The sequence below is a fragment of the Manihot esculenta genome, chromosome 1 (genome assembly GCF_001659605.2).
Source record: "Manihot esculenta cultivar AM560-2 chromosome 1, M.esculenta_v8, whole genome shotgun sequence".
In the NCBI taxonomy this organism is placed as follows: domain Eukaryota; kingdom Viridiplantae; phylum Streptophyta; class Magnoliopsida; order Malpighiales; family Euphorbiaceae; genus Manihot; species Manihot esculenta.
In genome coordinates, this window is record NC_035161.2 from 25,078,427 (window position 1) to 25,094,188 (window position 15,762).

At 38.1% G+C, this 15,762-nt stretch overlaps 1 protein-coding gene and 1 pseudogene across 1 annotated transcript; both read left to right on the top strand.

Annotated features, from left to right (window-relative positions):
* Positions 1-15,762, top strand: part of LOC122723802 — a 100,944-nt pseudogene that overhangs the window by 57,132 nt on the left and 28,050 nt on the right.
* On the top strand, positions 12,379-15,289 carry LOC110627465 (aquaporin PIP1-3). Its single transcript, XM_021773793.2, has 4 exons — positions 12,379-12,799; positions 13,036-13,334; positions 14,729-14,869; positions 15,002-15,289. Exons 1-4 carry the CDS (start codon positions 12,472-12,474, stop codon positions 15,095-15,097), a joined length of 864 nt encoding a protein of 287 aa, XP_021629485.1. The 5' UTR covers positions 12,379-12,471; the 3' UTR covers positions 15,098-15,289.

The window sequence follows — 15,762 nt, forward strand, 5'->3', positions numbered from 1 at the left end:
ATCTCATTGCTGGCTTCTACAGTCTCCCAAGTCTGATCTTACATAAATGGACTCAAATGAGGGACCAAACATAACTTTTACAATACTCTAAAAAACTCCCAAGAAACCCCTATAAACATACCAAAACATACATAGAAAACAAATAGAAAAAGGCTGGACAGGAGACTTTTGGTGGCAGGTTCGACGGCCAAGGGTCCCTCACAGATCCGAAAGTCCAAACTTTCGGAAGCGGGTTCAGTGGTCGAAGGCCTGTCAGAGATCCGAAAGCCAAACCTTCAGGGGCAGGTTCGGCGGTGTAAAGCCCCACACAGATCCAAAGGTTGAAACCTTCGAAGGCAGGTTAAGCGGCCAAAAGGTTGCCTCCACAAGCAGGTTCGGCCGCCAAACCTGGGTTGTCCAGCAAGGCAGAACCCGATTCTGCCCTATACTCACAGCCACCAAAAACTTCCTTTCTCACATGCAATACTTCAGAAACCAAATGCACGCTCTCAACATGCATAAAGGACAACCAGATCTAGCCTAAACCTCACATGCATCATCAAAAACCTAAGAGAACACATCCCTCAACAAAACTAACACAACTTTTCATCTTAGGCATATTCAACATGCATGCATTAACAAAACTTCTTGGAAACATCTAATAACTTGCCGAAACCTTGGTTTAAAAACTTCAGAAAACATAGGAGAAGCAAGGGTCAACTTACCTCTTGAGGACAATGGAATACACAACAAAAACCATTTGAAGGAAGAGGGGGAAAAGCTTTTCGAAGGTCTCCAAAGCTAAGATTGAAGTTCCAATCCGAATCTTCAACAACAAGGTAAAAACTTGTGAATTTTCCAAGGAATTGAAGCAAAGATTCAGCAAGAACCTCAAGAACAGGACATGGGCTTACCTCTGCTCGAATATGGAGAAAAGTTCTCTCGATTTTCGGGCTAGAGGCCTTTTATAGGTGGCTGGAGAAACCACCTTCGGCGGCTGAACCTTAAAACCATTTCAAAAAAACTCAAATTCATTTTATGAAAATCCTATTTGACCCTTATAAAGATTTCAGCTTCGAGATTCTGAATTGCAATGGAGATTACATCGAAAGTGAGAATTTCAATGCTGGAGTTTAGCTGAGTATTACAGGCTGCCTCCGTGGCTAAGGAACGGGTTCGTGAATTTAAGAACTCTGAGGAGCATAGGAAGCATATATATGAAGAAGCCTACCATATGTTTCCTACGGGGTTCAATCAAGGTTTAAAAGCAGCAAGAAGGCCCCAGAGGCACCTCTTGCCAATCTTCGAGTTGTGGAGTTTGATTTTGATGGGGATGAGATCACATACGATAATCCAATTCCCAAGGCTCCCCTGCGGTTAATGGATAAGCCTCATGTGGCTGGTTCTTCTGCCATTCCTCCTTGTTCTCTTGATGCTTCTGTTAGAGATTTTATAAATATGTAGTTTGCCTTGTACTTAAGTACTTGTTTAGGGCTTTATGTCCCCTTTTATTTTTTGAATGAAGGGAATTATTTAAATGAAAAGAACTATTCTATTTCCCTAAGTAATTGTTTATTTGAAGTTTATGCATATTAACAGTTTGATATTGTATATTGTGGCCCCGAAGTTAATTCTAACGTGAACTAGAGTCGATGTGAACTAGGAATTAACTTTATCAATATCCTATTAGAGTGCATCTAATCAAATTGTTCTCTTAAATTGTAAAACCTTTTATCCCTAGCCATTAACTTAGCCTTTTGGTGTTAGGGGTCAATGCTCGAGTATAACAACTGTCGTGTTTTCAAGTCTTCTTGGCTTTAACTGCTAACTCAGCTTTTTAGCACCAGAGGGTCAATGTCTAAGGCCGACGCCTGCTGTGGTTACAGGTATTCTTGGCTTTAACTGCTAACTTGACTTTTTAGCACCAGGAGTCAATGTTCGAGGCCGACACCTGCCATGGTTGCATGTCTTCTTAGCTTTAACTGCTAACTTGGCTTTTTGGCACTAGAGGTCAGTGTTCGATGTTGGTGCCTGTTGTGGTTGCAAGTCTTCTTGGCTTTATTTTTTAGTACACTTCTCAGGATAAACATGTCATTTTGTTTCATTTATCCAAAACATAAGTTTGAAAATACATCAATTTCTATTTTTATTGAAAATATCTTTTTAAATGTTGGATGTTCCATACGTGTGATTCGGGCCTTCCCATTTAGATCTTCAATTTTGTATACTCCTGGCCTTATGACCTTAGTTACCTTGAATGGTCCTTCCAATTTTGGTGCAAGCTTTTTGACTCCATCTCATTTCCCACTTGCTTCTAACCTTCATAGTGCCAAATCCCCAACCCTAAAAGGTCTTTCTTTAACCCATTGGTTTTAGTACCTTGCTACTCATTGTTGGTATGCAGTTGAGCGCAAGTGGACTTCATCCCTCAACTCATCCAATACATCCAGATTACTCCTCAGCTTTTCTTCTTTAGTATCTTCATTACTAAATTGTACTCTGTGAGTCAGAACCTACAATTCCACAGATAGTACGGCCTCAGAACTATAGGCAAGGAGAAAGGGATTTCCCCTATTATTTTTCTTGGCGCAATTTCGATAAGCCCAAAGAATGCTAGGCAGTCCGCTCAGTTCTTCTTATCCCTGTTTAATATCTTTTTTAGTCCCTGAAGGATTGCCTATTTATTACCTCTGTTTGCCCATTGGTCTGCGGATGAGCTACGGATGAAAATCGATGTTGCATTCCCATATTTTGGACAAACTCTCTGAATGTTTTACAATAAGACAGTTTTCCATTGTCAGATATCAGTGTTTTTGGAATTCCAAACATGCATATTATATTTCCCTATATGAAATCGATAACTTTTCTTGCTATTATGTTGGGTATAGCTTATGATTCTGGCCACTTTGAAAAATATTCCACCACCACCACTATTATAAACTTTCTCTACCCTGTCGTTTTTGGGAAGAGTCCCAATATATCGATTCCCCATTGAGAGAATGGCCAAGGGCTGGAAATGCTCATTTGTTGTGTGGCGAGTGTGTTAATTCCCCTGCTGAACCTCTGACATGTATCACATCTTTTAACAAATTCCTCAACCTCCTTTTTCAAGTTTAGCAAATGATAGTCCTTCCTAAAGATTTTTTTTTTACCAGAGTGCCAACTCCTTCGTGTGCCCCACTCACCCCTTGATGTATCTCTGTGATGAATTGAAGTGTTTCCTTCGAGGTTACACATCTTAGCCATAAGGTTGATCCCCCTCTCTTATATAATATCCCCCTCAGTACCTGATAGTTTACTGCCTTCGCTACGATTCATTTGGCCTTAGTCTTATCTTTCGGGAGCTCCCTCTATTTGAGATACTTGATCAAAGGGTCCATCCAGCACGGTTCCACTCCCACTTGCATCACTAAGGGCGACATTTCAAAACTCAGCTACTTATCTCTTCTACGTACACTTGTTTAGGTAGTTGTCCCAATCCTTCTATTGACAATCGACTGAGCTTATCAGCTTCTTCATTTTCAGCATAAGGAATCTGACAGTATTGAATTTGTATACCGAGGTTGGAGAATTCTCTTTCTATCCGCTTCACCCTAGCTAGGTACTTTTGCGTCGTCTCGTCTTTAGCTTGATATACTCCCTTAATATGATTCACAACTAAATGTGAGTCGTTGTAAACTTGTAAGTCAGTTACCCCTACCTTTGCTGCCGACTACAAATCGTTTGTTAGAGATTCGTATTCAGCCACGATGTTAGAAGCTGGAAAACTCAATCTCAATGCACTATGAGGCTGCAAAACCATATGGTCCTTTGAGAACTATCCCTACTCTGCTTCCTATCGAGTTTGATGACCCATCAACAAATAATTTCCACTCAGGATCTTTGTCTAACTATTCCTGCTTGGCTTCTTCCTTCTAATCTTTAGGGTGAACGAGTCCCTTTTCATCCGCCAACTCCTAACTCTCATTGAAAGAGCATTCGGCTATAAAGTCGGCCAACACATGTGCTTTGATTTTCGTACAAGGTCTATATTGTAAGTAATAAGGTCCTATTTCTATTGACTAAGCCAACATGCATCCTGATATTTCAGGTAGATGTAGCATTTTTCGTAACGGTTGATCTATCATCACTATGCCTTGTTGATTATTGAGGTACACTTTGAACTTTCTCACTGCTATTAACAAAGCCAGAGCCAGCTTCTCAATACCAAGGTATCTGAGTTTGGGTCCCTTCAATACTTTACTAACGTAGTAAACAGGCTTCTAAATTCCTTCCTCTACCCTCAACAATAATACGCTTATTGCTTGCTCTAACGCGGCCAAATAAATGTACAGTTCTTCTCCAGGTTTAGGGCTTCTGAGGATATGAGTCGAGCTTAGGTACTGGCAGTCTTCCGTCAATAAAAAATTTGGAACCTTTATGAGCTTTTTAAAGAACAGGAGGGACCTCTCGACGAACTTGGACATGAATCTGTTGAGGGCCATTATGCGGCCAGTTAACTTATGTATGTTGCGCACACAAGTAGGGGTAGACATATCTAGTAGGGCCTATATCTTTGCTGGGTTAGGCTCTATCTCCCTGTGACTGACCATGTACCCTAGGAACTTCCCTCCTTGAATGAAAAATGCACACTTCGCAATGTTCAACTTCATTCTTTATTGTCGGAGCACGAGAAATACTTCCTTCAAGTTTGCAACATGCTGTTCAAATTACTTGCTTTTTACTATCATATCATCGACGTACACTTCAACATTCTTCTCAATCTGGTTTTTGAATATTTTGTTTATTAATCTTTGATAAGTTGCTCCAGCATTTTTTAAACTAAAAGACATCGCCTTATAGCAGTAAGTTCCATTATCTATTATGAAAGAAGTATTCTCTTCATCATTCTTATCCATTAGTATTTGATGGTACTCAGACATTGCATCAAGAGAGGGTAAATAATCAAAACCTGCAGTTGAGTCTACTAATTTATTGATGTTATGAAAGGGATAACAGTCTTTGGGACATGCTTGATTTAAATTGGTAAAATCAATACACATTCTATATTTGTCATTGGCTTTTTTGACTAACACAAGATTAGCTAACCAATCCGAGCACATGACTTCGCGAATGAATCTGACTTCTGACAACCTTTCTACCTCTTTGCCCATTGGGGATTGCTTCTCTCTCCCATATAACCTTTTCTTCTGCTGGACTGGACGTGTATCTAGGTACACAATGAGCCAATGTGTCTTTACGTTTGGGCTGATGCCTGGCATATCAGATGGATTCCATGAGAAGTTTGAGGAATTTCCTTGGATCAAAGCAATTGATATTTTCTTCTGCTGGTCTGTCAATGCTGAATTTTGGCTAAAGACTTTCTCCTTTTTGCTTTTTGACAACGAAAATTGAACTAAAGCCTCAGTAGGTCGGTTCTCAATTCCTTATCCTCACTCCTGACTTCCATCACCTCAAGTGTAACGACCCAGAAACTAGACCGCTACCGGCACTAGGATTCAGATCGGCTTAAGGCCGCCGGGACCCGTAGCAAGCCAAACATACATCCCGTATACCTGTTTAATCCCATACATGATCAACATTATACATAAAAATTTAAACTTTTCCTTTCATTCATTTACCAAGCTTAACTTGGCATGCACAACTCATAATCATAAACATTAAACCCCACACTGGAGCCCTCATCAAATACTCCAATGGGATAACATATCCTACATTAAGCTTGGTTTACATAAACATCATTAACACATTACATAGATCATGTATACACAAAGGGATTAACCATACATACTAGGGTCAAGCACAACTCTAAACCTCAATAATCATCATTACATTACATTACATCATTTTCATGTCCACATCTAGCTATTACATAAAACATGACTTTTTATTCTTGCTGACCTCCTGATTCTATCCCAAACCTGCAACTTGGGGGATTAAGGGAATGGGATGAGCTACTAGAGCCTAGTGAGCAGAATAATAAAACATTATATTTAAAGTTCATGCTTTCATGAAATGCATCACATCACAGACAAATCACCTTAAGGATGAACTTGTCACCAATAGCCCTCAACATTTCCATTAGTGCTAGAACGTAGAATGGGTCCTGGTCTTTCTCTTACATAACATATCATAACATTCCAATGTGCCAGGGACGTAGAATGGGTCTTCCTGGACTTCCATACCGTGTCATCATCATATCATATCATACCATACGAGGGCTAATGGATCACTCAATGTTCATCCACATCCACAACATAATATGCAATACAATATATTTGTGAATTCTAATGCAAACAACCTAATATATCTCATGGCATTCATGATGCGTGAATCATGCTAAAACATTTATTATTTGCTTTGAAACATAAAGAGTCATTCTACTCACCTTAGGCTAGCTCTGACAAGACACTGAAGCAGCTACCTCACTGCTGGGGTCCTGGGGTCCTCGGTTCCTCGGGTCCGAACCTACACAGGTGGACTCAAATGAGGGACCAAATATACATGAACATGACTCTAACATACTCCCCAAAAACCCCCTAAAACACCTTAAAATAATCATAGAAAACATGCAAAGGAAGGCTGAACATGACACTTTCGGCGGCAGGTTCGGCGGCCGAAAGTCCCTCCAGAGCTGAAACTCAATCACTTTCAGCGGCACCTTCAACGGCCGAAAGTCCCTTCCAGAGACGAAACTCATGCATGTTTGGCGGCCGAATCTCCCCTCCAGAGCCGAAAGTCCACTTTCGGGGGCAGGGTTCGGCAGCCAAAGGCTTGCCTCCACAGGCAGGTTCGGCGGCCGAAAGTCCCTTCGGCTGTCGAACCTGAGTTCTTCCAAAGTGGCAGAACTCAGCCATTCAATGCACATTTTGCCTCTCAAACCATTCAAACATGTATTTACCTATTCTACAACAAGCATACTCAAGCAAATAAGCATTTAGGGGTCTCAAACTATCCTAAACCCCAACACAAACACAAAAGCAACTTAAACAACATACATTACTCATAAACTCAACATTAACCCTAACATGCAATCAACTAACTTAAACATGCATTTCTACCCCAAAAACTTCATAAAACTTGTTTAAAACATGAAATGAGCTAAGGATCTACTCTTACCTCTTGAAGATTGAGAGGAAAGGCAATCCAACTCAGAGGTGGGAGAGATCTAGCTCCTTGGGCCTCCAAACTTCTAAAACTTGATCTTAGCTACAAAACTCTTCAAAACCAAGTTAGAACTCGTTAAAACTTGAAAGATTTGAGAAAAATCACCAAAACCAACCATGGGAGAGCATGGACTCACCGTTGGCCGAAAATAGGGGAGAAAGCTCGCCCGTTTTCGGCCATGGGTCCTTTTATAGGTGGCAAGTCAGGCCACCTTCGGAAGCCGAAGGCGACTCCAAAACACATGCATGTTCGGCGGTCGAACATGAGGTTCGGCGGCCGAACATGAGCCACATTCGGAAGCCTAACATGCCCTCCTAAACTATCCCATGTTCGGCAGCCGAACCTGGAAATGCCTCCATGGTCTTTTTCATTTAAAACTCAATTTCTTTCTTACTTAAAACCTTAGAATACATTGAAACATTTTATGAAAACATGATTTTACCCTTCTAGAGGTTTCCGACATCCGAGATTCCACCGGACGGTAGAAATTCTGATATCGGAGTCTAGCCGGGTATTACATCAAGTATTATCTCCTCTTCATCATCTAGATGGTCTGCTATATTTTCCATATAGACAGCTCAAGACTCGTCTTGTCTTCCTTTCACCACCCTTATGCCTTGCCCATTGGGAATTTCATGGTCAGGTACCAAATACTCGTTACTGTCTCAAAGTTGTATAGCATCGGCCTTCCTAACATGGCATTGTATTGCAGTGATAATCTTACCACCAAGAAGACCACATAGTGGGTTCAGTGGATGGGTGCCTGCCCCATCGTAAGTGCCAACTTGACCTTGCCTTCTACGGCCACTGGTCCTCCCCCTATTCCTTTTATTAGCGCTTGATCCCTCATCAACTTTTCCTTGGGTATGGCCATTTGTTGGTAAACTCGATAGGGTAATAGGTTCACCTTACTACTATCGTCTATCAGCACCTTTTGGACCTTGAAATTATGAATGATGACCTCAACTATTAAGGCACCGTCATGTGGGATCTGGACTCCTTCTGCTTCTTTTGGATAAAATGAAATTATTGTCAATAAGTGATGTGACACATTCATCACTTCCAAGCTACAATCTTTGCTCTACTTGCTCCTTTTCTTGCCCCTTCAACCCATCTTGGTGGCTACTCCCCCTACTAGCATGTTAATTATTATGCTGGATCCATTTTTTAACAGGGAACCACGAGGTCTCTGTACTGGTGCAATCTAGCGCTCTTAACGAGGTTCTTCATCGACTTGCTTTTTGACAAAACCCTTGAGGTGTCCTCTTCTTATCAATTTTTTTATCTCGTGCTTTAATTGATAGTAGCTATTAGTATCATGCCCATACATCTTGTGGTTCTGACAGTATTTTTCTGGGTCTCTTTTCTTTGGTCATGTCTTTAGTGGTTGCAGCCACTGTTCATAATCTTTATCCTGAATAGCCATTAGGACCACGACCTAGGACACATTGAGGGGAGTGACCTTGAGTAGCCCCAAAGTTAGGGGGTGACGCATCTGTTTGTTTGGCTCACCAAATCTTTGCCTGTTTGTGAACTCTAGCCTTCGGTCACCTTTTCTATCTCCGACTTCTTTCTTCCTAACTTCCCACATCTACTTCTTTCCCCCTCTTTGTCTTCACGGGCAAATATGCTTGTGACTAGTGCATCATCTTGCTGAATGTATTTCTCGGCTCTCTGCATTATTTCTGTTAAGGTGCTCAGGGAGCTCCAGCTTAAAGAGCCAAGTAATTCTTCTGAAGTGGTTCCTCTTTGCATGGGCTCTACTGCCCTCATTTTATTTAGAAGTGAGATTTATAGGGCTTCAACATTGAACCTTGGTATATATTCCCTTAGTGACTCATTTGTTCGTTGCCTCACTGTTTTAAGGTAACTAGTCTTCCTCTCAGCTAGGACATTTGCAACCAACCGTCCGATGAAAGAGTTGGCCAGGTCTATGAAGGTTTGTATGCTATTCGGCTTCAAACTATTAACCAAGCTTAAGCTGGCCCTATTAAAGTGGTAGGAAAAACCTTACACAACAAGCCATTGGAATGCATCTGGAGTTCTATTAAGGTCTTGTAGTTCATTACTTGATCCCTCGGGTTACCCCTCCCATCATACACTGCTAGTGCTGGCATTATAAACTTTCTGGGTATTATCTCCACTCAAATTCTTTTTACAAACGGTGATTTAGCCTTCAATCCCGCATTTTTTTCCCATTCTAACCTAGTTCAGCTAACAATTGCTTCTTCATTCTTTTAAGTTTCTAGTCCATGGTCTCTTCATCCTCCACTACTTGCTTTTTCTGCCCTGACTCTTTCTCTGTATTCTTCCCTTTTTCCACTCGTTCTCCGTATTTGTTTCCTTCGGTTCTGATGAGAAACTCTTGCTTGCTTCTTCCTCAAAAAGGTCTCACACCATTCTACTTCAGGACTTCACTGTTGGTTCACCTATCGCCAATCATTTGCCTTTGAGCTCTCCTTCTTCTTTGGTCTCTTTGACTTCTTGAAGTCTTTCTTGCCAGTTCAGGGTCGGCTGAGGTCGACTATTATTAAGTTTAGGGGCAGAATTTGGCGACTCGGATGAGGTAAGTCCTCGTTGTTGTAGGATCCGATTCAACCACATATTGGTGTGCTGGAGTTGTAAGAGCATAATTTATAGTTCTTGATTTGATAAAGGAGATTGTAAGTTGGATGGCTGTTTGGGATTGATGGAGGGGTTACACAAGGGCTGGAGAATGTAAATGGAGAGGTTTGTAAAGATGGGCTTATATTCATTGGAGGAGTGAAGTTTAGGTTTGCATGGGTGGTGTTTTCCTCTCCAGATGGAGAACTTTTCCCTCTATTTGTCATGCGGAACTCAATGGGTTTGTTAGAGATTACAGTGATCAACGGTCAATCGAATTTTCACAGACGGCGCCAATTGATAATCGAAATGAGTTTTTTTGTTAGTTCTTTCTCTCTATTTTTTAGGATGATCCTATCATCTTTTCGTTTGTTACTTATATGAAGGATTATGTTTGTCTTTTTCCTTGAGGTGTGCCCTTTAGAATATTTTATTTTATTTATTTTTCGAATAAGAATTTTCGTATAATAAATGTGCCTTTTTGTACGGCGTATTAAATATAATTCAGAGACTGATTTGACATGCGCTCTGAAAGAATCAATCATTATTCAAACTTTTCTTTATTTCGGATTTTTGGATGGACTTGACCCATTGCTTTCTATTTAGTCCCTCTAAAGTTCTCATCTGCTCATCATCTTTGGACTTTATTTTCTTTTTTGAAAGTCGATTCTATCCATTATATTTAGGCTCTTGACGATCCACAATAAAATCCAACGAATTATCAATATAAAAAAAAAATTTCTACTTTCAGAATTATATGAAATTAACGTGTGTATATATTTTTTATTTTTAAAATTTAAACTTTTAATCTATGTAAAAGCTTAAAATGCAAATTAAAAAATCATTGATATAATATAATTTTGAAAATATATTGCACACTTGAAGTTCCAAACCAAGTTGATATATCTAACAAAAAAAATAATAAAACACATTACTGGTTTTACTAAAATAAAATTTAAAAATTTAAATTTACATTAAACTACATGAATGCCATGATTAGTTTAATTGTGGTGTAGGTTTTTGTGATTAGCTTTAGATTATGTAATAATTTATTGTGTAATCATTAATCGAATGCACAAGCATAATGATGTGGTATTCTAGGCGTAGCAAACAATTTTTCCTTTTTGTCAAAATAAGTTATGGATTTAGTTAGTCGAACAACCTGCTAATCTTCAGCTTCATCTATGAATGTGCAAAAAATTATAGTAATTTTCGAGTAGCGGTTTATACAAATTTTAAATTTAATGCAATCTTTTACAGTGCCTATATAATTTTTTTATAAAATATAAAATGATTTATCGTATAATTTTAAATTTTAAAATAAATAAATAAATAAATTTTAAAAAATATATCATTTAATTTATAGATTTATATAATTAATTCTAATTAGAACTCAAATCAGTTAAATTATTTTTTAAATCACTTAAATATAAAAAATATTTAATTGTTTGAATATATATTTTATCTCATTTAGCTACGTTAGTTTTAAAATTATCTTATTAATATATCACAATAAAAATAAAATAATTAAAAAAATAATAGATTTTAAAAAATTGTAAAATAGGAAGGGAAAAAAATAAAATAAAAATTAATAATATTTTTTCAAGCAAATTAATTAAATGAATACTATTTAAATTTATCATATTTTTTCGAGCAAAATTAATAAATTTATAAAAAATAAATAATTTTAGAAAGTAGAAAGTTGGGACCCAGCCACGTTTCAGGACCAGATGAGGCGGCATAAAAGGATGAGGTAGTAATTTTCACTTATTGGGATCTGTTCTTTACTTGTAGGGTTTGCCGTTAACTCAAACGACAACGTGCTTTTAGAAAAGGATGTCACTTTCCTAACGGTCAGTTTCTCTCCACCACTCGTTTTTTTGTTTCCTGTACTTGTCATCTCATGGCTGCAAAGGCCTATTCGACGAAAAATCCGCCTAAGTTTTGAATTACTAATTTACCCTTCTCGATTCCTTTTTCTTATTTAAAAATACCTTTTTTAAAAAGAAATAAGTTTATTTAAAATATAAAATTTAATATAAATAAATTAAATTAAATTGATTTTTTATGAAATTTTTGATTCTAAATGAAAGATTAATATTTATAAAGTTGTATTATTTTGCTTATAATATATTAACCATTATATTTTGGGTTGATGCATTAATTAATTAATATAAAATATTTTATAATGCTTTAGTTTGTTTTAATCCTATAAATAAATAATATTATTAAAAAAATAAATTATTGAATAGTAAATTAATTATGTGTTATAATAAAATTATGCTACGAATTATAGATTTATAATTGATTATGTTAGGAAATTTAAAATTCCTAGTGAACAAAATTATTAATAATTTTTCATTAATTTTGTAAATGGATATTGTGTTATAGATTTATTTTTATGAAAATTATTTTAATTTAAAATTTAAGGTTCAAATATTTTAATTTAAAATTAAATTTGCTTTTTTATAGTAATTCAATTATTATTATTAAAAATATTATCCTTTCTAATAAAATGAAATTACAAATTACAATTAAAAGAATCTAGTTAATAAACAAGATCTTTATAATTGGGTTACGTCGAATAATTAATGACACATGGCTATCTATAAAATACCCTTATCTTCCACTTCTACCACCTTACAAGCTTTCGCTTCGCTTTGAGAGAATCAAGAATCCATCTTCCTTCAGTGTGTGTGTGTGATAGAGAAAGAGAGAGCAATGGAGGGCAAGGAAGAGGATGTGAGACTAGGAGCAAACAAATTCACAGAGAGACAGCCTATAGGGACATCAGCTCAGACTGACAAAGACTACAAGGAGCCACCACCAGCTCCCGTGTTCGAGCCAGGTGAGCTCTCCTCATGGTCCTTCTACAGGGCTGGGATTGCCGAGTTCATCGCCACTTTCTTGTTCCTTTACATCACTGTCTTGACTGTCATGGGTGTCTCTAAGTCTCCCAACAAGTGTGCAACCGTAGGTACCCAAGGTATTGCTTGGGCCTTCGGGGGTATGATCTTTGCCCTTGTCTACTGCACCGCTGGTATCTCAGGTAACAGACTGCCTTCTTCACTCTTTTTTTTTTTCCTTCACTTTTTCTGGATTTGAGCTGAAACCTTTGTGGGTATTTCTTGGATTTGCATCTTTATGTGAAAATTTGCCTTCTTTTTCTTGTTGTGGTTATTTTCATGGAGGGTTTGGTTTTTATGCTTCTGTCTACCAATTACTTCGTGTAGTAGTTTAAACTGAAAATTACTAACCAGATCTACATGTCTGCTGCAACAACAGGTGGACACATCAACCCAGCAGTGACCTTCGGTCTGTTTCTGGCAAGGAAGCTCTCCTTGACGAGGGCTGTGTTCTACATCATCATGCAATGCCTTGGTGCCATCTGTGGCGCTGGGGTGGTGAAGGGTTTTGAGGGAAACCGTGTGTATGAGAGTTTGGGTGGCGGAGCCAATGTTGTGGTTTCTGGCTACACTAAAGGTGATGGTCTAGGCGCTGAGATTGTCGGCACCTTTGTTCTTGTCTACACCGTCTTCTCTGCTACCGATGCAAAGAGGAACGCCAGAGATTCTCATGTCCCTGTATGTATTCTTTCTTTTGGCTCTTATAATTAATATTCTATCACTTAGTGGATTACTATTTATACTTCTCTTTTTTTAACCTTAGACGGCTTGAATCTTTCTTGTATGCGTCCGATGATTTTTGTATAAATTTTATGTAATTGAGGTCATTAGTAGCTGCATAAATGATTTTTACTTATCAGATTGTTTGATTCTCAAAATTCTTGACTTTGAAGCACTTTGTCTGATTCTTAATTGCGGCAAGTAAACTTAGACAAGTGGTTTTTTCATTCATGACTTAGTAAAGTTTGTATGGACAGCGGCTGACAGCTAGTAATTTGCCATTTTCTGATGATGAAGTTGATGATTTTAGCAGCGACGTTATAATTGTTTCAATTGCTTTGTTAATTGTCTAACGATTTTGGTATAGTGAGCTAACCTTGCCATGCTAGGATGTGCAATAGCTTTGGCCCTTCCTTTTTTAAACAATTCTATGGCTCGGATCAATTTTCTGGTTAAGAGAACATCCTACATGAGTTTGAAATGAGAACTCGGTATTCATTAGGTGGTCTTGCCTTTGCCTCTTGCTTGTGTTCAGTTTGAATTTTGATATGCGTCTATCTAATAGACATAGTCAATATTCTGCTACCAGTAATGGTACAGGACCCTGGCTCTTTCTCCCGTGCATGAACGACTCTAAATTTTCTTGCCTAAATTTGTTGTATGCATACTAACACTCATATGGAGTGGCTGCATGGCTGTCATTATAAAATTTGTAATAAACCAGTCTATACTTTTCATACACGTACTTGGAACAAGAGGATGTTCTGCTTTTGGTTCTGAAAGTGGAGTGTTTATATTATCGGTTAGTTATGACCGTTTGAGGTTGAAGTTGTGAATCTATGTGCCCAAATCCTTAATCGTATTGAGCTGGCAAGAGATTTTGAAATTTCAAACTCCTATTTCTCAAGTCCATCTAAATTTCCTACCCCATCAATTTGAAAAAAGGGGTATGCACTCATAGTCTAATTGTTTTTAATACCATGGTGTGTGGTGTTTAGTTTAATTTGGTCGCCGAAGCATTATTTTGGTTTCAAGATTCTGAAAAAGAAAAAACTACTGCCAAAATGGTCAAATCAAGTGGAGGGAGCAGCTTCCTGTCTTCAAAATTTCCTCCGTATGATGTTTGCCATCATAAGTGGTGCAAACATTGCTTGCTGCCAAATGTCTAGTGATAACTAATGATATGGGATAGTTTACGAAGCAAATGTTCGGTCTTGTTCATTACTAGGTGGAACAGGCATTTGTTGGTTGATTAAACTCTCAGGTTACTTAAATCTGAATTATGAAGCATATACAATATTGTGGATGCCAAGATTTGACTTCTCTCACTAGAAAACTCCTCTTTTTTGCAGATTTTGGCTCCTCTGCCCATTGGGTTTGCAGTGTTCTTGGTTCACCTGGCCACCATCCCTATCACTGGAACTGGCATTAACCCAGCCAGGAGTCTTGGAGCTGCTATCATCTTCAACAAAGACCACGCATGGAATGACCATGTAAGTATTTCCACCACTAGGTGGATTTTTGAACGCCTTCCAATGAACTAGTACTTAATGCTTCATTACAACTACATAATACCTTGTCGCGTGATAAGCGGATATTGATCCTTTGCGTTCTATGTTGTGCAGTGGGTTTTCTGGGTTGGACCCTTCATTGGAGCTGCTCTTGCTGCTCTGTACCACCAGATAGTCATCAGAGCTATCCCTTTCAAGGCCAGAGCTTGATGTTTTTAGCATCCCTTTTGAGTCTTATCAACACTCTTCTCCCTTGGTTTCTCATCTTCATTGCTTTTGTTGTGTACTTATGTTTCTGTCGCTCCCTGTGAATCTGGTGCCGGAGTGCTAATCATGTGTGTAAATTATCAAGTGGTGCTGTATTACGTGAAGCTTCAATGCAGAGATTCTTTTTTATCTTAATCTGCTCTTTCCTCCATAAACATTCTTATCCTGTGGAGTAATGTCTGCTTAGTGCAGTATTACCAAACCTCATTAAAGTTGGAAAAGTTCGCTCTAAAGCTTGTGCTTTGATTATATTCCATCTCAATTATGCTGCCACAATTAAAGACCCAGTAGACAGGGAGGCCGTGATTCAGAAGCTGTTAGATTTGATTTTTGAGTCACTGGTTCAGATTTAAGATTTTCTTGAACATAAATCAATTAGCGATCGGCCTTTGTGGAGGACAAATGGACAATTTGGAAATGTGGATAGGAGGTAAATTAATTAAACTGTTTGTGAGTTTATTTGAGACTTGACTAAGGACTTGATTTGTTTTGTTTGTGAATTTATTTGAGACTTGACTTAAGGACTTGATTTGTTTTCTAAACAAGTCGGAAAACAAGCCGATTTGAAATTCATTGTCTAAGCTTATTTAATAAATTTGAGCGTGAAT